Below are 22,951 nucleotides of genomic sequence, written 5' to 3'. Positions count from 1 at the left end.
TCAAACTTTGATAAAAACAGCTTTGAAAACCTACGACTAAACTGCTTAAAAAATGTTCGAAGATACTGCTTGAAAATACAGTACGAGAAACTCATTTAAAAACTGCTTAAACAATGTATCTTGCTTGAAAATACAGTTCGAGAAACTACTTAAAAACTGCACGGAAAAACTGCTCGAAAAATTACACGTAAACACTTTTCGAGAAATTGCTTAAAAACAGCATGGAAAAACTGCTCGAGAGACTACACGAAAAACTACTCGACAAAACTGCTAGAGAAATTTCCCAAAAAAATGCTCGAAAAACTCCATTGAAGAGCAGAATTCCGAATAAATCCGCAGAAGAACGTTATTAACGAACCGTACAGTGGTTGACTAAGGCTGTGAACCATTTCGCGATTAATTTTAACTTTTGGTTGAAATCTGACACTCGAGCGGTTGTTTCGATGTTGTCAAAAATAACCCTGCTCGAAAGCATGGTTATTTTTGATAGATCGATGCTTATTGTCCGACACTGAACAAAATCGTGCAAAGAAAATTCTAATATCTAAAGAATTGATATTAGAATTTTCTTTGCAAGATTTTTTTTCAGTGCAAAAGAAATCCAAATAACATACCATCCGTCAAACTTTGAAATGGGCCGCAGTTTTAGCAGAGATGCCAGGTCTGCAGATTTGTCTGTAAATCTGCAGATTTGGGGTAAAGTGCTGCAGACATTTCTTGTTGTGCAGACTTTTGCAGACTTTTGAAATTCTCGCAGACTTTTTCGTCTATATGTACAGACACAAAATAATCGCTCAAGTGTCAAATTTCAACCAAAAGTTCAAATTAACCGCGAAAGGGTTCACAGCCTAAATCCACGAATAAAAATAATCATAACATATTCGCTGAATACCAGTAATTCCAGTGATCGTACCTTGGCCTATTGCAGTGCGCTGACTGCCAATGTTGCTTCAATTCCTGCCATGGGTCAGTTTCAGTTTTCTCAAACGAAAACGACATAAATGTTGAACCAACACAGTTTCGTGAAAAGTGTTTGTTTGATGAAACTACCCTGGGTTTTTCAGTTTTCTCATGTGAAAACGTCATAATTGTGCATTTTCATCACTACCTATTTGGTATCCCTACAGTGAGTCTCCAGGGTTAACAGGATAAAATTTTGATGACAATATACCTACTAATTGAACACAAATCATACATTCGTATTTGTGTTAATTTTTGTTTGATGAACTCGACGTTATTTCGAAGATATTCGATACAAAGCAATAATAATGACATTCAATTATGCGTATATACCCTTCAAGCGTTACGTAGTCAGGGATGCCAGGTTTCCGTAACGATTGCCTGTGTCGTTACGTAAATGCTTGTGTTTCTATTCTTGTCTTTTATGCCATTTTTCATTACTCGCCTATCAAAAGTGTTGGTCAGTTTTTGTGTGGTCATCAAACAGTTCTTACGGCTGGTTATAATTTTGTTCAATTTGTTTCAATTAATTCTTTGTTCAAAATGTTTGCCAGATATTCGTCGAACTTGGCTCGGGCCATTCATGTGAGTGCATTTGATTTTTTTCCGTGGTTGAAATAACTATTTTGGTGTACATTAAATAATGAAAAAGGAATCATATCAGGAAACCAGATTTACTGATAACAGCAGACCTCGGAAAAGAGCATACTGAATAGATGATGATTAAACATATGAATTATTACATAATTGTATATTTTGAACTGTCTAGCTTCGTCGATTCCAAAGTACGCTTGTGTTGGCCGAACACAACAACGAGACTTTGAACCCGATTACGTCGAACGCCGTCACCGCGGCCAAGAAGCTGGGAGGCGATGTAACCGTCCTTGTTGCCGGCACCAAGGTTGGTCCGATAGCGGAAGCTGCTGCCAAGTTGGATGGCGTGGCAAAGGTTCTGGTAGCCGAAGGGGATGCATTCAACGGATTGCTGGCGGAGGCGGTTACACCTTTGGTGCTGGCCACCCAAAATCAGTTCAAATTTACGCACATTGTCGCGGGAGCATCCGCGTTCGGCAAAGCGGTACTGCCACGGATCGCTGCCAAGTTGGACGTTTCTCCGATTTCGGAGATCATCGAAGTCAAGTCGGCAGATACGTTCGTGCGGACGATCTATGCTGGTAAGTTATAAGATTGAACTCGATTAAACATAAGTATCAGTTAAACACAACACTATCAATTCCACAGCTTTTCCGTATATTTAAAAATAGCTACAAATGATATGCTGTAATCGCCTTTCGGGCAAAGCATTGCTTTTTGAATTTCATGGAATAATTCCAAAAATACTTCCTTTTAAAATTTTTTGTTGAAAAATGTATCTATCCCATTCGGTTAGAATGATTTGCCAATTATTATTCAATTAATCTACGATTAACACCTTATCACGTTCCGTCATAACCACAAGTTCCAAATTTAGTAGCTATGATTAAACGAATTCGTTTTACAATTAAGAATTTTAGAAGTAAATACATGACTTGCAATTCAAGTCTATATCCAACAAAACTTGTTTTGTTTCTGCTGTTCCATAGGCAACGCCATCCAGACCATCAAATCGAAAGATCCTGTCAAAGTAATCACCGTCCGTGGTACGAATTTCGATGCTGCCGGCTCATCGGGAAGCGGTGTCGTGGAGAAAGCACCTGCAGGAGATTTCAAGTCCAGTCTGACGGAATTTGTAAGCCAAGAGCTGACAAAATCGGATAGGCCATCGCTGACCGCCGCAAAAATAGTCATTTCCGGTGGCCGTGGAATGAAGTCGGGTGACAACTTTAAAATGCTGTACGACTTGGCGGATAAATGGGGTGCAGCTGTAGGTGCATCTCGTGCTGCCGTGGACGCCGGTTTTGTGCCGAATGACTTGCAAATCGGACAGACTGGAAAGATCGTTGCTCCGGAGCTTTACGTTGCGGTCGGCATCTCTGGAGCCATACAGCATTTGGCCGGTATGAAGGATTCAAAAACGATCGTCGCCATCAATAAGGACCCGGAGGCACCGATCTTTCAAGTAGCTGACTATGGCTTGGTGGCCGATCTATTCAAAGCAATTCCGGAAATAGACGGAAAATGTTGATCGACGGTGAATAATACATTTGTTGTAAGATAAATCATCTAACGTTTTAAGGGTGGTCAATATCCTATCGCCTACAATGAAGTTGTTGAAAACAATTGCATTTCTTCAGTTAGTTAAATAAAAGTGAGATTTTGGTATGGCTAATTTTCTATGAAGGGTTGTGTATCTTTATTTCTTCGGAGCGATAATTCCTTCTAGTTGTGCCTGCAATGTAAAAAAAATATTTTCAGTTTCCACCTATAATTTGCATACTAGATACAAACCTTCAATTGTGAGTTGGTCTTTTTCAGGAACGCAATTTCCTCCGCATGTTTCTTCTCTTCCGATGCTCTCAATTCAGCATTCCTTCTTTCTGCTTGATCAGCCTTAATGGTCATGTCGCTTATGGAGCTTTCGAGTGTATCCTTCTCCTTCTCCAGCAGTAGAATTCTTTCCTGTAGTTTTTCTTTTCCCTCTTGAGCTTGGAGGGCCTTTCGAATACCGAATGAAACCGAGCTACAGTACAGGGTTTCGTAAGCTTCCATCGACATTGCAATCTCATCTCGTACTCTCAGTAATAGCAATCCCCGTTCGGTACAGTTAATGGTAACCTGCCGAATCAGTTCATCGAAACACTGGGTGTACAGTTCTCTCCGGACGGGACAGATTCCCGTTTCACGAGCTTGAGTTTGCTGCAATCTAGTATCGAGCATCTCCTGGAGATTGATCACATCCTGTCGTGTGGCAGGTGTACTGGAAACGGTCTGTGTCCACAGTTGACCCTCCTCTTCCCAGTATTTAGGCGGTAAAATACAGTTCAAGATTTCTTCTGTTTCCCGTGGACTCTCCAGAACCACAGCCCCGCCCGATCCGGGACGGCCAAGCTGCTCCTTTGAAGCATCGGGCGGTGTTTCCTTCTTTTCTGTATGTTTAATTACAAGCACCGGATTGTTGTAACGAACTAACGTAGTCTGCAGTTCAACATTGCGTTCGGCCATTGGATAATCACCAAAGATTAGTATTTAAAAATTCCCCTAGTTTACACAATCTATCAGTTTTTTTCCTGCACAATACAACAAAATCAACAATCTACGCATTGCTCAGGTTACCGACATACCTCCGGGTTGCTAGGATATGTGTTCAGTTATGTCGAGTTGATGTTACGCTATGCGGCTACTGATCGAAAGCAACAGGTAAGAGGAAGCGAATCCAAGTGGCAACGGAATATTTGTTGATTATTGCACATGCACCTGGTGATAGTCTCACTGACCTACATTTGGTGAGCTAGAGTTATTCGGTAGATGTTCGATTCTTGAATAATAGTTCAGTTTTGAGGAACTGAGTTTTCAATGAAAATTTCTTGTTTCTTTACTATATAAGCTATTGAAAGTACCTGTTTGAAACGATTTGGATAGGGAGAATTGAGTTGCAAGCAACCCTAGTTGTCACATCCATCGCGAATCGTTTCAATTGCACAAGACATCAGTTCTGGTTTCCTGATGATCAATTGAGTACTTGAGGAATGTATGAAACACTTATTTTGTTTCAATCGACTCCAGAAATTTTTGAATTTAGATGAGACTGGAGTTTAGAATAGCTGCATTTAATCGAACTGCTGGATAGAATTTGAACAATTTTGAATAAACAAAACAGAGTAAGTATGAAATAGACTATTTATCTGACATAATGTCACGATAAGAGCTATCGGAGCATTTTTTTAGTCATAACTTCATGATTGCATTGCTTGATTCTCGTGAACGGTTCAAAAAAGGCTTCCTCTATGCATTTTTTTATGTCACGAAAGTAACGAAACCGTGCGTAGTTCACCTAATTGTGATATGATTTTTTAGAATTAGATTTGACGCATTTACATAAAATATTTTAATCGATGCTAGAAATGTTTCTCATCAGGAATTCAAGAAAGAGTGTTTATTTGTGGGTTGAACAATCATTTTATGTTTCAAATACAAACATTCCCAGAAATATCTGGTCAATTTCATTACATTCTTTATATTCAGTAATTAATATATTTTCGTATTAGGTCTTGGCAATATTTGTAACGTAACAAGCTTTTACACTATCCCACTTCTACAAGTATTCATGGGAAACACATATACAGTATGCGTCAGAAAATTTTGAGACTCTCACTAATACTACCTTACCGCTCGAGTCACTCAACCTAGTTTTATAAAATTTTGCCCCAGGTGTCAGTTATTGTTTACAAACAGATTGATATATTTGAATTTGTTTTTATTAACGATTTTTTTTGAAAAATGTACGACGAGGATGACATCCTTAGATTATTTCACACCAAGAAGTCAGTTTCAGATATCATGGCTCTTGTAAAATGTTCAATGGCTACTGTATTTAGTGTCAAGGCGTCAGTTGGACCTCTTACAGTGCCAAGAAAACCTGGAAGTGGCCAGGGAACGCCAGGGTTGATACAATCGATTAAGATTAAAGTAACTTGTAAGCCCGTTCCGAGCATGAGAAAAATGGCAAAGCAGGCTTATGTATCAGAAGCAACGGTAAGAAGAATTGTGAAATATGACTTAAAAGGAAAATCTAGAACTCGAATTAAATGACATTTGATTACTGACAGAATTAAAGCTGCTAGAGTAGAGCGAAGTAGGAAACTGATTAGTAATCTGAAGAAGAGGCCCACCGTCATTCTCTTTATGAATTAGAAGCTGTTTATTGTCGACAGCGTGTCCAACAGTCTCAAAAACCGGTATATAAGTTCGAAGAAAGCATCTGATGTATCTGATAACATCAAATTCACGTTTCGGACCAAGCCTCCAACAGCGGTGATGGTGTTTGGTTTGGTTGCTTCAGATGGCCAGAAAAATGGACCCCGTTCTTATCCAAGAAGGCCTGAAAGTGAACACAGATGTGTACTTAGGATTTCTTAGGGATCATGTTTTGGCTAAGATTATATTTACGTACGGCAAGCATGCAAATATTATGTTCCAGCAAGACGGGGCCCCTGCCACACGTCGAAGAAAACACTAATGGGGTTGAGGAACAACATGCTTCAATTCTGGTCCAAAGAGATGTGGTCACCTAGCTCGCCTGACTCGGATTCTCTGAACTTCAGTGTATAGGCGAATATTGAAGCACGTGTATGTGAACATCCTCAATCGAATTTGACCTCTCTACGGACCTCCATAACAAAGCATTGGAGAGAAATGTCATCAGATTATCTTGCCAAGGTCTGCAAAAGCTTCAAGCGTCGTCTAGAAGCGGTCATAAATGCAAATAACGGACATATTGAGTGAAGAGGGAGCTTAACCTTCTACGAACATTTTATGTTAAGACAGGTTATGTTTAAAGTCGATAATTAAAATATTAAGCCCCAATGAAATCGAAAATGTTTAAGTCTCATTCTTTTCTGACGCATACTGTATTGTATACTGAAGATTTTCAAAATTTAACCCAATCCACAGTTACCATTTTACGCTACCATACAAACTACTTGACGAGGAATATTTTGGGTCATTCTACCCTGAAGATGATGCAAAACCTGTACTAATCCACCTAATGGTGTAATAATGCCTTTCTCATATTATTCATTATCTCTTGTATATTACATTAAATAATCAAAATACTTCAAATTAAAAAAGCTCAGAACCCAGTTTTCAAGACTTCATTGCATGACACTAGCACATTTAAGTACTACGTTTGAATAAGTAGAAAGAGACTTTGCAAGTGTATGAGTAATGTCAACAATGTGTGCGTGAAAACAAATTCCTTCGCTTTTTTCAACAAATCAGTTATTTCTGTTTAGAATGGCAATTCAAGAACAGCGAAAATCTTGGTCTAAAACTCTTCCGTTTTTCTGAAAACTGATGAGAACTGTAACATCTCATAATCCTTCAGGTTGAACCGATAAATATCAGCAATGCTAACTAATCAATTCATATGTTTTTGGCAAACTATAGTTCTGGGAGAGAACCACGTAAGAAAGAAAAAGTCAGCTATGTTAGAGGTAAAGTATTTGAAGTGTGCGTGAGGAAATCATTGATGTTTTTCTGTTTTAGAATGCCTTTATGAAAGGAGGATATTGACTGTAATGGACCCAACGACTTCCGCACAAGAATCCGCCAGACAATACGGAAGACATATGGCATAAGTGATTGCATATTTCGCCAAAACGGGACACTTTTGAAGCTGAACTATCACAAACAATATGCGTTGAAATATTACTTTAATAAATGAATTTAAATACACATTTATATTGCTTGACTTAAAACAAAGTTTGCCCGATTAAAAAAAAAGTTGTATTTATGTTTTTGATCATAGCATAGTGTCTTCTTTCTTTATTATTTCCACTATATAATTACTGTTTACCATGAAAAATTATCAATAGGTTATATTGGATGATCTGAGCAACTGGCTACCGAGAAAAAAATATTAATTTAAGTGGTCAAGCGTATCAAGTATTTTCCTATTTTTCCAACATACCGATCTATGTTATCTCTGTTATTGCCATTATAATATCAGCAGATTTTTGCAATAGATGATATTTATCGTTCAATTTATAATCTTAAAAGACGAGTGATAGCATGGAAGAAGAAAAAAAACACCGAATAAAACTTTTCTCAGAAGCCAGATAGAAATAGATAAAAAGTAATTTTGTCGTAAAATTATTAAAAAAAATTAATTAACATTTCAAAAAATATATCTTTTGAATGAAGAGATAATTTAGTGAGATAGAGCAACCAGATATGATAAGCGAAGGACAGAAAAGAAAAAATCTTGAAATTGTCGCCTTGCACGACATGGAAGCAAGAACCCAGAGGATCTATTCTTGTTTTTTTTTTCTACCGCCGAATCCCACACGGCATCTAGGCTGGTCCTGTCCGAAGAAAGATAGTAGATACTATCAATCTCCTAGAGAACCCCAGCCCTTTGATGTATGACATAAGGTATTTTTCGTAAATACATAAAGTATTCTGCTTTATTGTAGATAATTTTATTGGCAAATGAAAAAATCTTTGATGAACAATGTTTAAATTTTAGATATATTACTTTTCAGTTTGCAACTCAGCATCCTCGCTAGTCATTTGCTTTTCTTTCGCCGTTTCGGTCGCCATCATTGGCGTGTCGTCACATTCCGTAGTCTGCACCTTTTCCGTTTGTGGCAATTTTTCCTTCTGTTTTTCTTCGTCAACAACTCCTTCATCAACTGACGGAACTTCAGCTACACCACTTTCATCTGTGGTCTGCTCAACGGTTGCCTCAGATTGGTCTCTTTCTTTTTCGGTTTCTCTGTCTGCTTCTTCCATGGGAGCTTCTCCGCTTTGCTGTTCCATTTCTTCAGTAGGTTGCGCTACCATCGATTCAGGTTCCGACGTTTCCTCTTCCTCCTCCGCTTCTTTTTCTTTTTCAACTTTCTTGACACTTTGAGCAGCTCGTTTCTTACCACGTTTTGGCTTCTCGGGAATGTCGTCAACACCATCGATTTCGTTACAAATTAAAGCCGGTACAAACTCTTTCGCTTTCTGTGGGATAGTCTGTTGTTCTTCTAGTTTTTTAGCTGTTTCTTCCTCTTCTGCTCGCTTGGCTGCCTGTTCCTTTTGATGATGTTCGTAAAGCTCTTTCATTTTTTCCTGAAAAAAAAATCCAAAATCAAAGTTATTCAGGAACATTACCCGTACAAAATCTAACACATACCATCTCTTCTCGGATCACGTTAACCTTCTCCATGTAATACTTGTAAACATACTGTGCCATTTCGGTCATATCTTTCATAACCACAACGTTTTGGTCGGAATCATCATCCATTTTCCGTTGACCGGGGAATGTTTCGTCGGATACCAACTGCAGCTGAAGTGGACGTTTCGTCAACAGCTTGAACGCCGGTTGTAGCTCTACACAGTTCTTAAATAGGGACACCCGTCCAAAAATGTACAGACCCAATCTGGAACGACTCATGGCCACCACCAATCGACGTACATCACGGATGTGACCGATAGTTTTGGTGCGTACCAGCGACAGCAGAATATAGTCATTCTGTTGACCCTGATACTTGTCCACCGTTGTTACCTTGTGTGGTTTTCCGATGAGGGTATTATCCGCACAGCGGGCATCAATCACGTCTCGAATAAGATGCTTCTGTCCGTTGTACGTTGTCAGAATGGAAATTTTCTCCGCCGGATAGCCAATAAGACGCATGTACATGAAAACGGCTACAACGTACTCGGCTTCAGCTAAGTTCTGATAAAAATAGGGATTCGGTTCGGATTCTCCGACACCATTGAAATCTTCTACGTTGATCAATTGATAGTCGTAGGCAAAGCCCGGATTGCAGCGGACATACTCAGGCCACTGGCTAATGTGTTCCAGATCTCCCAGCTTGGTGTAACGCCATTTGTAAAGTTCACAAATGCCCGACCGGGCACGACCTTGTCCATCTAAATCGATAGTGGGAACACCCAGCCGTACCAGTCGGGTGAACAGTGACTGTTCCATGTTGGAATACTTTTGAAATGCCATATTCTTGATCACCGGCGGCAGTTGATGATGATCGCCGATCATAATCCAGCGCTTCAACCGATTGTATCCGTCCATTGGATTTTGAAGCAACAGCGGAATGAAGGTTTCGATTTCCAATATCTGAGCAGATTCTTCCATCAGAATGTTGTCATACTTGAAACCCATGTTTACCAGTTCTTTTCTTTTCAATGCGGCATGAGTACAGGTCATAGCGATGACTTTGGCTTCCTTAACTAGCAAATATTTAGACCGATCCAGCCCGCTTCGCAGCAATTCGAAAGCTCGAAACTCTTCTAGTTCGGTGAAAATGTGCGAAATGTAACGGTAACAGCTGTGAGCGATGTCCATATTTTCCTCGAAAGTGCTTCCGTGGAACAGTGGCTGAGGAGCATCTTGGAAGAACTTGGAGAAGGGAAATTCATCCTGGAACGCATCAGCGTTTTTGTACTCCTTGCTTTCTCGGAAATCGTTCAAGAATTTTTCCCATCTAGCGATGATCTGATAAAGATAGAAGTGGCCTGCCGTTTCACAAGTGTACGCAACATCTCCAGCCACTCCGAGCGAATCCTGCAGACGCTGAACCTGTCCCAGCAGATCGATACGCTTCGAGAGCACGTAGTTGACTCTCCCGTAACGGCTGTAGTCCTTTTCCGTTTCCAGCGATTCCTCGCCATGACCCAACCGAAGCAGATGCCGTTCGTCGATATCCAGTGCCATAATTTTTTCGAACAGTTGATTCAATGCCTGATTCGAATGGGTCACGATTAACGTACGTTGCTGGGGGTGGTTATGGTACAGGTTCGAGATGATCTGGACGGCCACGTCGGTTTTGCCGGTACCGGGAGGACCGACAACCAGCGTCAGACCGGGCTGCATTCCCGCTTTGATTGCTTCAATTTGCGTTGGGGTGAAGCGAATTGTGTTCCTGAAAAAATGATGGGTTTTTAGTTTATTTCATTTTCGATTATAGTAGGCCAGAAATTGTGTTTTTTTATTGTACAATTGACAGACAAAATGAGGTCCTAATGACAATTTCTAATACTAAGTACAATGTCGGCAAATTAACAGGCAAACGAGTGAAGAGAAAGGAAAACAATGTGATGTTTGATGATAGAGCGACAGCTGAAGCATTCCTGGATGAGCATTTCGGTAAGCACGATCCGCAACCATGGACGGAACCAGTAACAGGCACTGCAAGTGATATAATTGACGAAGCTAAGTGGGACCGCATACTAGCAAAGAAGAAAAAACCGTCTGCCCCAGGAGAAGACAGGGTCACTTATGAAATGTTGCGAAAGCTGAGTTCAAAGGTTGTGAAAAACTTACTAATCGACCTTAACGCAATGTGGAGAAGAGGATATCCGGGGGATACACTAAAATCAATTCGAATAGTAGCTATTCCAAAGCCAGGTAGAGATCAGACACTACCCTCGGGAAAGAGACCCATCAGTCTTATACCTACAATAACAAAAATAGTAAATACATCAGTCCTAGAAAGGCTACAGAGGTACATAGATGTAAAAAAAATTCTACCAGAAACCTCCTTTGGGTTTAGGAAAGGTTTTTCGACAAACACATACCTGGCGTTCATGGTAAACACGATTAAACGATGGAAGCGAGAAAAAAATAAAGTAGCCCTTATATGTGTCGACCTTAACAACGCTTTTAACGCAGTCCAGCCAAATATACTTAGTAGCATACTCACTAAACTGAATATACCTGATGAATTAAACGTATGGATATCAAACTTCCTACATAACAGACGATTGCATCTACAAACCCGCGCCGAAACGATTTCAAGAACGATTAATAAGGGACTCCCCCAAGGTGATGTTCTTTCACCTACATTATTTAATTTATATACTCTCAGCCTGCACGAAATAGACGATGGCGATGATGTTATATTAGTCCAGTATGCGGATGACTTTGGCATTCTAATAAAAGCAAAAACCTTAGAACAATTGAACGACACAGCTCAAAACTACATAGAAAAATTTGCAGATACCGCAAATACTCTGAAGTTATCAATAAATACAGAAAAAACAAAAGCGATAATTTTCCAAACCGGAGATAAGCAACTGAAGGTAAAATTAAACGGAATACAGCTAGAGACCGTTAAAGTACATCGCCAACTTGGAGTACAAATCGACAATCTGCTGAGCTTAGGTGCCAATACCAGAGAATTAATGCTGCTAAAAATCATCAGTGGCATCCGTACAGGCTCCCACCCTCAAACATTGGCCAATCTATACAAAGCCTTAGTGAGAAGTGTACTAGAATACGGTAGCATAGTGCAAAACAACGCAAGCAATACAAATAAAAAGAAGATCGAGATATTAAACAACCAGTGTTTAAGAAAAGTTACTGGCTGTACTAAAAGTACTCCTATAAACGCACTGATCGTACTTGCTGGTCAACATCCTTTTCAGATCAGACAGGAACACGTAGCATTCAAAGAAATTGCCAGAGCATGCAGCAAACAAAATATCGTAGCGACACAGCTAAAGCAATTGGACAATCCCGACAATATAGACGCAAATAAGTACAGCTATTTAGAGAGGATGTACCTCAAGAACAAAAAAATCTTCGACGACATCATGCCAAACGTAAATCTTCATCAAATAACGGTTGAGATCAATGCAAATCTGGAAGGACTCACGACAGCCAAAAAAGAAACAAACATGTTCAAAATGAAGCAGCTGGTCCTGTTTACGATGAATAACAAATATCGCGGAAGACGACGCGTATTCACAGATGCATCCAAGGAAGGTGACAGATGTGCAGTTGTTATATACATGGAAACCTGTAAAAGAAAATTCTGCTATAAATTAGAAAATGAAGTGAGCATTACGTCAGCTGAAATAACAGCAATCAGAATAGCTCTATCAATCATCCAACAAACAGAACTGCAGGACTGTGTTGTATACACCGATTCAAAATCGGCATGTCTAATGCTTGAATATGCAATAGAAGAAAAAGTAGGCGCCTCAATCATAACAGAAATACTTAAAATTTCCCAACAGTATGGTGTTGCTATTCAGTGGATTCCAAGTCACATAACAATCGAAGGAAACGAGATAGCAGACAAATTAGCAAAAAGGGGTTTATCCGAAAATACACCAAGCTATTGTAATAAATTGTTCTTAAAGGACGCACTGTACAAGCAAAACGCACAAACTCAAATAGACTCCAATCAATGGTATCAAGAATACTCCCTGGAGAAGGGAAAGTGCTTTCACCAAATCTGTCCAGAATTTTCAACAGAACCGTGGTATTACCGGAAAAACATGAAGGGGTCTGACATACGACTGACAAATCGATTGATGACTGGTCACAACTTTTCTAAGTTTTGGTTAGCAAGGATGAAAATTGCTGACGACGAGGATTGCGAAATCTGCGAAATGCCGGAGACGTCAGAGCACATAATTTTTCAGTGTCCGAAGTATAGCCACCTTTGGTTGGATTTCCATTTCAAACAAAAATATTTGAATCTCACTGAACTATACAAATCTAAAAATATGGAAATGTACAAAGAAGTAATCGATTTCATAAAACAAACTAAATTGAAACTGTAAACAATAATTCCCGTTTGCATCGGTAAAAACCCGCTGGGATCAATGATTTACTGGCCATATAGTCTGAGTCACTGGGCCAAACAAACTGAAGCTGACAGCTGTCAGTTTCGAACAGATAGAAGAAGAAGAAGAATGTTGGCTTTTGTACTATTACGTGAACGATTGTAGCCGAACCCATATAATACTCGATTGAACGATTGTTTAAAGCCGTTAATGGTACCGTTTATTCCGAGGAAAAGGAAATGCATTTGGACTGGCTGGATGGTATCATATGCCCTATCTACAAAAAGTGTCACCGACTTGATTGTAAAAACTATCGAGGCATAACACTTCTCAATACCGCCTACAAGGTACATTCTGGAGTTCTGTTCAGCAGACTGCGTCCATTTGCAGAATCCTTGGTCGGCGAATACCAATGCGGTTTTCGAGAAGGACGTTCAACGACGGACCAGATGTTCACCTTGCGACAAATTCTCGATAGGTTTCGGGAGTACAACTTGCGGACTCATCAACTGTTTGTAGATTTCAAAGCAGCGTACGACTCAGTGAAACGTAACGAATTGTGGCAAATCATGTTAGAACATGGCTTTCCTACGAAGCAAATTAGACTGATTCGTGCGACGCTCGATGGATCGAAATTAAGCGTCAAGATAGCTGGTACGACATCCGATGCTTTCGTGACGTTAGATGGATTGAAACAGGGCGACGCGCTCTCAAGTCTGTTGTTTAATATAGCGCTTGAAGGTGCCATACGAAAATCCGGCGTGCAAAGAAACGGAACCATCATCAATAAGTCTCACATGCTTCTTTGTTTTGCGGACGACATTGATTTTATTGGTGTGGATCGTAGAGCTGTGGAAGAGGCTGTTGTGACCAAAAATTGGTATAACCAGCAAGACTTTTCATTTGCAACTAGTTTGGTCAAAATCGGTTCAGCCTTCTCTGACAAACACGCCTGGTTTCTTCACTACATTTTAGAACTGAATTTAGTTACTTAGAACAAATTCAGCAGCTGCGAGATTCATATGGGTGGTCTATAATTTAACTGAAACTGAAACAAACGTATCCCCAGCAAGCCGTTCTAGTTTTATTTATTCGACCAGTTCTTTTGTCAAATTTAAAACTGGTCTACGATGCCGTTCTATTTTTTTGTATATTTGAAACACGAGTAAAACACTGCTGGGGCTGCCAGTTTTTCTTGTTATAAAATCCAGATTTAAATTTTGTAACTGACATAAATTATGCATCTAGAACTAAAACACTCCTGAATATGCCCTTAATTTATGTTCAGGATTCGAATCAGATTTAGAATTTCTACCTTAGAGTTCACGAACAAAATTCCGGATATGAATTTTCAATCTTGGTTCTGAAACTAAATGTAAGATCTGAATTCCGAACCTGAATTGCAAAATGCAGAACCTGCATGCTGGAACTAAATTCGGAACTTGGACTCTGCACAAACATTGTTTTGCTGAATCTTGGTAAAATAATTGCTGAAATCTGCACCGCCTAGTATTCGGTAATCATCTCTGTGAAAGATAAAATTGCTGATAGTCACGATAATGTACGATTCAGACGATCCACATCCTTCCGTCACAGTCAACCTCCGTCACCGTCACCATCAACATTAATTACATGAATTCTTATAGAGACATTCACACGTAACGTCACCGTCACGGTCCGTCTTGACGGACGGAGCGTGTGAACGTTCCGGTAAAGAAAGTGTTAAACTAATTTTGACGGAAGCTGACGTTCCGGTGACGGTGACGGAAGAAGGCGGACCGTTTGAATCGTACATAATCCTAAATTTGACAAACGTCAGTTATTGCCGAAATCGGTAGCAAAAAGTTTACTGCTCGACATAACCTTTACTGAATGTTCGGTGAAAGCAATGAAATAGAATTTTTTGAATTACTGTGCCTTCAGGAAGTGAAAGTAAACAAAGAATTTTGTTTGCCTTTCTCATATAGAAAGGTTATGCAATCACTGTAAAATTCGACTTTTGAACCGAGACAGCAGTTCTTCAGTCAGAAAAAAATACAACACGTTAGTGGTCGTGAATGAATCATTCTGAAAATTTCACAGAATATTCTCAACTAAATTTCGAAGACATTGTCAGAAGGGGTTTTCTATATTCTGCACCGTTTCCAAGAGAATATAATTTGAAACGGGAAAATAGTAACAAACCTACCACTTTACGGTACTGTCCTCAGCCCTTGAAGCGACGATACAAAAAAACAGCAACAAAAATTTTAAACTGGCCTCGAAACTATTCCAATCGGTAGCATTATCAGTAGACAAATAAAACAAACTTATTTCGGCTATCCAAAATGTATCTCATTCACTTTTCTCAGCGATGGATTGATCAATTTTTGCAAACTTAGGTTCAAGTGAAAGGTTTTCTGGTCCCTTATTGAATTCCTGAATTTCATTCGAATCCGACATCTGGTTGCGAAATTACAGGGTGACGATTGTTAAAATAATCATACAGTCACTAAAAGCGGTGAGTAAAACAGGTAAACTAATCTCTAAGCTTGTCTCAAAACTATTCCAATCAATGGTCATTGTCAGTAGACGGCCAAACAAATTAATTTCCGCTTTCCTGGTTCCCGGTTTTCGATTAACGACCGAAGATTGTGACTAAAGACTCAAAAATGGATCCCAGTCATTTTTCTCGAACCGACTTCGATTATACCCGTTCCTGGAGTCCGGTTTCGGAAGTACCTGCAATAGTGAAACTCACTTCGTTTACTAAGAGATGGTCTTACAAATTTGAAAACTGTTTCACTCTGTAGGTTATACTAGTTGATGGACAAACCTTTTTGCTTTTCAAGAATCGAAGAAAACCACTACGTGGATTAAAACATCCAATTAATCATCAACATTTCGATTGTCGCACGACAAAAGGGCCTAGCTGCGCATGAGAGCCTCTATTTGTTTACTTTCTCTTTCGATTATTACGGAGCCATGACTGCAAAAAGTAAACAAAGAGAAACTGTCATTTGCCGTTAGGCCCTTTTGTTGTGGAACTATCGATTTCATTTCATATTTCATATTCGATTCGATTGACATGTCGTTGAAGTTCTTCGGCATATCCTATGATTTTTTTTTTCAATTATAGAGATTTTAACCTTAAGATCATTTGCCTCTTCGGACCAGAAAACCTTATGTATTTCAACTACTGGGCTACGGTTACAGTGTTGTCAGATTTATTGATGTAGAAATGTTCATATTAGGCTTTATGACAGTTCATTTATAACCACAACTGCAAATGAGATTGGTTTGTTTTCATCAGGAAATGCCCGTATCAAATATTGATTGATCAACATGGCATGCTTGGATTTACGTCATGTGAAGATTTAGAAGTCCGAATTATAAATCGCCATCGCATTTCAGTTTTCATTCAAATGTCCGCAAAACGTTCACTGATGTCGATTTTGCTTGATGCCAAACCTAACCCAGTTTTCACACTAACTGCTGTCAAACCTTTTGTTTGAAGCCAGTTTCGAACCTAGTTTCAACGTTATTGAACTGAAAATCGAGTCTTATTCTTATATCGGGTTTGCTCACACCCCGGTTGCTAAGTGCGAATTCAACGCAATTTCGTAAAAAGTGTTTGACGAAACTATCCTGGGTCATTTTCAGTTTTCTCAAGCGAAAAAGACATGAATAAGGTTGTTCCGCGAGGGATACTATCAAACTGCATTTGAATGAGCCGTTTAAATCATGATGCCCGTGATGAAATACTTACTTTTTCGGCTCATTATATTTATATGGACCTCGCTTGGGAATGACGTATGATTCCACCAAGATTCTCTTGGGCAGCTCGATTTTCTTATCATCTTCCTCTTCGTCACTGCTACTGCCCGCGTGTTGCTCTGGAACATCCCCGAAAGTCAACCGGAAGGGACGAACCAGTTTGATATCGTCCGTTTCTTTCACCACCAACTCATACTCGGGAAAGCTACTTTTTACGTGATCAATATCCAGGAACGTGTCATTAAAATCCATCACGCGTGCTTGATCCTGCATTCGACTATAGTGTGCTGCTCCAGGATCCCCATAGCCAAGCAGAATGTCATGCAGCCACGGTGGAACGACACACTCCGTGTTCATCAGGTGCCGGATGGTTTCTAGAACCGCCTTAAAATTGTTTTCCTTTGGTTTACGTCGCATTATAATGTTGAAACCCTCATAGACATCATCGCCTCCTGCTTGTAGACCATCCATATCTACACGGTACTGATTGGAATCCAACCACACCCGGTAGGTTCGCTGTTCTCCCGTTAGTTGGGGCTTCTGTTCAATGCCATCCTCTATAACCCTTCCATTAGCATCTAACATTCCTTCGATTTCACAACCCCGCACATGAACCAGTCCAACTTGTGGAATAAAGTGATCTTTGTAGTCGTACTTCGTTCCAATCGTCTTCGTCGGGTTTACCGTGATCAGGAAGCAAACATCGTGCTTCCGTAGATTCTCCCATTCTTCTTGAATTTCCTTCCGAACGTTGAGAGTAACGCTAACGTCAGCTCTTACGCGAGATGGCTTTTTCTCACCGATATGTGGCTTGGACACCTCAACCACTGCAAAGGACTGTATCGGTAGTGCCATCCTGGCCCAACCGCCAAAAACTACATCGCCTTCTTCTGACTGCCAGGGAAGCATTCGACTGACAGCATCTTCGATATCTTGTCGGATTTCATCTAGAGAAAGAAAAAAACGTCAATCTTTCAATCAATGTTCTACAGCAATCATACTTACAAGTTGATTCCAACCGGAACAAGTTGAAGTTTCGCAGCAAATAATCGTGCAGCGTCAAAAACTGTAGATTTAGTTTCGGCAGAGCTAGGCAACCTTCCCCGGAGTAATACTCCGTGGGAACGATATTCTCATTCCAGATGATTTCCTCCGTCGGATAGAGTGGCATCTCGTTGAGAGATTCCAACTGTGAAACTCGACGTTCGTGTCGAGATATTAGCAGTTCTCGCAAAAACGGTTCATCCAACCGGTGCCAATCGAAGGGTGGTGCCAGTTCCTCCGGAACCAAGTTCAGATAGCACGCAATTTCCTTCAGACTTTTACCGTCCAGGGCACCAAAATGTTTCTCCAGCGATTCACGGGTATCGACGTTTGCCACATTCGACAGGGCAAACAATCGCAGATCGGGGAACTTCGCGAACGCTGCCTTCTGGAGGGCTTTAATCTTCGAGTAGTGCACCTGAGTCATATCATGATCGGTCAGCGGATCTCCGGTTTCATCGTTGATCTCGAAACGAGCGTAGAACTTTAGCATGTCAAGCAACTGAAACGATGGAATGGAAAAAATGTAGAAATATGTTAAGGTGTTAGATCGTTTACTAAAAATCTAGTTATTGAAGCAAATTTAAATCTTTAATGAACCTATTAAAACGGCTCTCAGTCATCAACCTGTAACTCTGGAACTAGAACTTTTTATTTCTTTCTTGCGATTGATTCGAAGAATCCCTGAATTAGCTTTGAAAAGACATTAAGACCGGAAAAGACAAGTTTATAGAAAAGCACACTATCCTTATGATCATTTTAACAAATTTGCAGCAAAACTTTGTATTATTGCAGTAACAAGTTTGCCTCTTCTAAGTTCTCTGTTTCCTATATCTACGAACTTCGCTCAACATTCCTATTCCACGGTAAAAACGCCCCAACTTTTGAGTGTCCATCAAACCGGCAGTCTGCTCTGAATGCAACATGCAGAAAAAAATGCCGTATGTCTGGAGAACCGCGTGGTTGCACGTTGTTTTGCAACAACATTACCGCTCATTCGTCGGGCAGACATGCCACCGACGGTTAGCGGGACACAGAGAGACAGACAAGAGCAAAAGAGCAAGCGCCACCGGCGAATGTGTCGGGACTGTAGGTATAAAACACCAAAGCGACCGATAGAGCGACAGAAAGATAGCTCTGATTGGTAACGCAATGCACGAAGAATGCCCGCCGCCGACTGTGTGTTTGTTTACATCGGGTTTCCGATTCGTTTCCTGTTGGTGTTGGTTCGCCAACGCAGCACAGCGGGATGAAGTATAGTTAAATGTGCTGCAATAAAATTGTATCCAAAATTTATTTACCGTTTACCGTTATAGCAATCCGTAAGATTAGTTGACCGATTAGCTAATTATTAAAAAAAATATACAAATTTCCTAAATATTTGTTAAATTTATAATTGGTGGGGAAACGCTTTTCTCATATTTTAATACCAGTTACATTTTTGTAAACTTTCGCTTTTTGTGGATTTTCGCGTCTAATTTTAAAGAATGCCTTTTCTATAGTTAACGCATACGAGAGTTTTGCTAGAAATTCCACAATACACGCAAATGTTTAGTATGCTACTTTTTATTGAAAGGTTACGCGGTTTTTTATGCAGGGGCTGGTGTCCACCAGGCGATCGATAGTAGGGGAGACCGGGGCTAGTTGGCCGAACGGCCGGTTGGCAGAGTAGCTTTTCTGAAAAGTAATACAGATTGGCCGTGTTTTGTGCGGGGTTGGTTGGCCGGGTTGTAATTTTATCTTAGAGTAAAGTGCACTTGGATATTCGTGAAATGTTATCCTTTTTTGGACGGAATTGGGTTGTATGTTTATAATGATGATTATTAGGAGAAATATACATGAGAAATAAGTGACGGAAATAAATTAAAATCATTGACAAATAGAAATAAGAGATTGGCATCATTAAAAGTTGGAAATTGTCGATAGAAAATATGATTCCAATATTTTATGAATCAAATGCCGTAAAAACTTTTAGCATTTAGAGTTCCTAACAGGATATCTCGCAGATTGACCCAACCCCGAACAAAACTCGTCCATCAGTATAGAATCTGCTGCAAATGTAGGCCATCCTGAAAATTACAGAGAGATCACAAGGCTAATTCGGAGGAGCGTCAAGGTCGTGAATCCGAAATTAATCCAAAATTTTAACAACTCTCTAAGAAAAGAAGCATTGGAGGAGTAAAAAATGAAACCAAGCGTAAGCACGAACGCTGGTGGAGGAAAAAGTAGATGGAAAACTACAAAAGTTCACTAATGCTGCCGAAACTAATTCCAGAATAGTTAAAAACTCAAAAACCGAAAACGAGAATTTTTTCACGCACATAACATAATAAAAATGATGCATACAGACTTTTTTTAACCAATGAAAACCGTTTATTGATACAATTGATGTGTTTCACATATTTTTCAAAACTTGGCCAAGCTACCCCGGCTCTGGGGTTAGTTGGCCGATTTTTTTCTCCGCATTTAATTGTTAATAACTATTTTCCTGATTTTCATACAGGGATAAAAAAAATCACACATGTGCTCAAAATGTGTATCTTCATGACAGAGCAAAGCATTTATCAAAATGTCTAACCAGAAAGAGTACAGAAATTCCGAAAGTGAAACTAGGCCAACTAGCCCCGATCTCCCTTACCCGTTATATTTCTCCGGACAGTAGCAGCCTAGATGCCATGTGGATTCCGGTGGAAAAAAAATTAACCAAGAATGGATCCACGGTAAAAACGCCCCAACTTAACCAAGAATGGATCCACTAGGTTTCTACTTCCATGTCGTAAAAGGCGACAATTGCAGGAGTGTCTTTTTCTCTTCAATTATCAGATTTTTTCAACGTTTCACATCTGATTATTCTTTTTTACTAAATCATCTCTTCATTAAACTTCATTCAACTTCTTTAGTTTTATCTGGTATTTTTTGCTTCCTTGTTATTGCTTGTCTTTCACGATTATAAATTGAATAATAAAAATCAACTATTGCGAAGATCCGTTTATATTATAAAGTTAATAAATTAAGTTAAATTATAAATTTTGACCATTTTAAAACAGGTGTTCGGTTACCGGACCCCTAGAAATTTCAATAAAAATGGAAAAAATATAAGTAAAGACTGCGTTTATTCAAAGAAAAAACGGAATTTATTCTTTTCGTAGGCGTTTTGGACAAAAGTTTTCTTCATTGTCTGATGGTGACTTCGCCTTGGCTCTCTTGGCCGATGATGTATGAGCAGCTAGATGTTTGACCAAAACCTTGGCTTGCTTTGTTTCGACAGCAGCCTGCATATCACTAACAATTTTTCACGATTTGTCGAAAAAAATGGGGTGCCGGTAACCGAAATCGTTAACCGAAACATTTTGAAAATGACAAAACAAATCTTTGGTTGCGAAAATTTTGATAGCATCCGGTATTAAATCACGAAATAGATCGATTTCACCTCTAAAATATTCAATCCACTCACCTTTTTGATTAATGCTCTGCAATTTATGATACTATAAAAAAGTCTTACATTTCCGAAAATATCATTAGAAGATTGTGACAAGAAATTAATCTTGAATAAAATAAAAAAAAACTTTCTTTTGGTATGAACTAACATAACCTTTTCAATTTGGAAGCAGTTAAAATTTTTGTGTTTCTTTATTTTGCATCTTCGCACTAAGTGATTAAACACACATTAAACAGCAACCTATGAGACTATAGGAACTTTTATTTGAGCTCAAGTTTGTGGAAATTGATCAAACCATCTCTGAGAAAATTGAGTGAGTCTCGTTTTAGTTTTTGACCACTATTTCCGGTACTTCTGGAACCGGGAGCTTGGAACCAGTATAGCCGAAGTCGGTTCGTTTAGTTAGTAACTAATACAGCCTACAAATTAAATCAGTTTTTAGCCAAATCTAGAAGAATTTTACCCTTTTTGCATCGTCGCTCTAAATGACTATGTGCAATTTTAAACAGACTTTACCCTATGAAAGCATGATGAAATTCATTAGCAACCTATACGACTATGATTTTTTTTATTTTATTAGTGACGAATATTTGACACATACTCACACACACAGACACATACATTGCTCAGCTCGATGATATAGAGCCCTTCGTCCTCTGGGCCAATTTCACTAGTCAAGTTTTCATTGCATAAACTTTCTATATGAGAAAGACAATAAGTGTACTAATAGCATTGTTATCATGATTTTGTGATAACACTAAAAAGTAAGTACAAATTGAATAAAAGATTTACAAATTTACACCTGAAAAATATAGATTTAAATGTAGCAACCCTACACGCTATACGAAATCAAACAAAGCACGCTGCGAACGGAGCAAAGTCGCACGTACCGAAGCGTACCAGTTTTGCATCGTCATTTTGAATGACGATTTAAATGTTGTGGCACTCATCGCCCTATCATTTCGGAACCGGAAGTCGGATGTGGAGGAAATTGCACAATATATTTAAAGACAATGAGAGCTTTAACTTGAATCATAATTTGTGAAAATTGCTAATAATTAACCATTGCTGAAAAATGGAAGTGAATTTAGCAGTATGTTTTATAAAAATGTGCACTTCGTTTCGCCATCGCTTGTGAAAAAACACTCATGAAATTGAAATATTTCACTAATCGCACTGTAATACCGGAACCGGAGGTCGGAACTGGATCAACTTCTCGGGGACTTTTTAAAGAATTTCAAGATCTATTATTTGCTACTTATTTTGTAAAAATCGGTTAAGAAATTTTCAAGAAAACTGAGTGCGCATTTACTCATAAATTTGCACATATTTCCTTGTAATTCCGGAATCGGAAGGAACGGGATAAATTCAATAGCGATCTATGGAACCATAAGAACTTTCATTTGAATCTAAGTTGTGAAAATCGGTTCAGCCATCTCTGAGAAAATGGAGTGACATTATTTGTCACATACACACATACATACATACATACACACACATTTACACACAGTCATTTTGTGATCTCGATGAACTGAGTTCACAATGATTGCATAGGCTTTCTATGTGAGAAAG

General features: G+C 39.2%; 3 protein-coding genes across 3 annotated transcripts in view; 1 reads left to right on the top strand and 2 right to left on the bottom strand.

Moving 5' to 3' along the window:
* Positions 1 to 1,398: 1,398 nt before the first annotated feature.
* Positions 1,399 to 3,240, top strand: LOC131439661 (electron transfer flavoprotein subunit alpha, mitochondrial). Its single transcript, XM_058610960.1, has 3 exons — positions 1,399 to 1,545; positions 1,730 to 2,135; positions 2,544 to 3,240. The coding sequence occupies exons 1-3, from the start codon at positions 1,504 to 1,506 to the stop codon at positions 3,083 to 3,085; spliced, it is 990 nt and encodes a 329-aa protein (XP_058466943.1). The 5' UTR covers positions 1,399 to 1,503; the 3' UTR covers positions 3,086 to 3,240.
* On the bottom strand, positions 3,156 to 4,234 carry LOC131439670 (putative inner dynein arm light chain, axonemal). The gene is made up of 2 exons (XM_058610973.1): positions 3,349 to 4,234; positions 3,156 to 3,289 (listed from the first exon to the last, which is right to left on the bottom strand). The coding sequence occupies exons 1-2, from the start codon at positions 4,060 to 4,062 to the stop codon at positions 3,254 to 3,256; spliced, it is 750 nt and encodes a 249-aa protein (XP_058466956.1). The 5' UTR covers positions 4,063 to 4,234; the 3' UTR covers positions 3,156 to 3,253.
* A 3,792-nt stretch (positions 4,235 to 8,026) lies between these two features.
* LOC131439615 (RNA helicase aquarius) overlaps positions 8,027 to 22,951 on the bottom strand; it is a 211,167-nt gene continuing 196,242 nt past the window's right edge. Inside the window, exons 3-6 of the mRNA XM_058610860.1 lie at positions 17,902 to 18,442; positions 16,889 to 17,843; positions 8,741 to 10,487; positions 8,027 to 8,676 (exon numbers count right to left, since the gene is read on the bottom strand). Coding sequence (XP_058466843.1) covers positions 8,092 to 8,676; positions 8,741 to 10,487; positions 16,889 to 17,843; positions 17,902 to 18,442 — 3,828 coding nt within the window. The 3' untranslated portion in view covers positions 8,027 to 8,091. The remainder of the gene's footprint in view (positions 8,677 to 8,740; positions 10,488 to 16,888; positions 17,844 to 17,901; positions 18,443 to 22,951) is intronic.

This window comes from Malaya genurostris, chromosome 1 (genome assembly GCF_030247185.1).
Source record: "Malaya genurostris strain Urasoe2022 chromosome 1, Malgen_1.1, whole genome shotgun sequence".
Classification (NCBI taxonomy): domain Eukaryota; kingdom Metazoa; phylum Arthropoda; class Insecta; order Diptera; family Culicidae; genus Malaya; species Malaya genurostris.
The sequence above is the reverse complement of the archived record's forward strand: the minus strand, read 5'-3'. Positions and strand labels throughout refer to the sequence as shown.

What these genes read in the sequence shown, in the direction of transcription:
- LOC131439661 (XM_058610960.1), top strand. Translation starts at nt 1,504, where the DNA reads ATGTTTGCCAGATATTCGTCGAACTTGGCTCGGGCCATTCAT. An exon ending in ACTTGGCTCGGGCCATTCAT is followed by an intron (nt 1,546 to 1,729) that starts GTGAGTGCATTT and finishes TGAACTGTCTAG; the next exon opens with CTTCGTCGATTCCAAAGTAC. An exon ending in CGTGCGGACGATCTATGCTG is followed by an intron (nt 2,136 to 2,543) that starts GTAAGTTATAAG and finishes GCTGTTCCATAG; the next exon opens with GCAACGCCATCCAGACCATC.
- LOC131439670 (XM_058610973.1), bottom strand. Translation starts at nt 4,062, where the DNA reads ATGGCCGAACGCAATGTTGAACTGCAGACTACGTTAGTTCGTTACAAC. An exon ending in AGACCAACTCACAATTGAAG is followed by an intron (nt 3,290 to 3,348) that starts GTTTGTATCTAG and finishes TTTACATTGCAG; the next exon opens with GCACAACTAGAAGGAATTAT.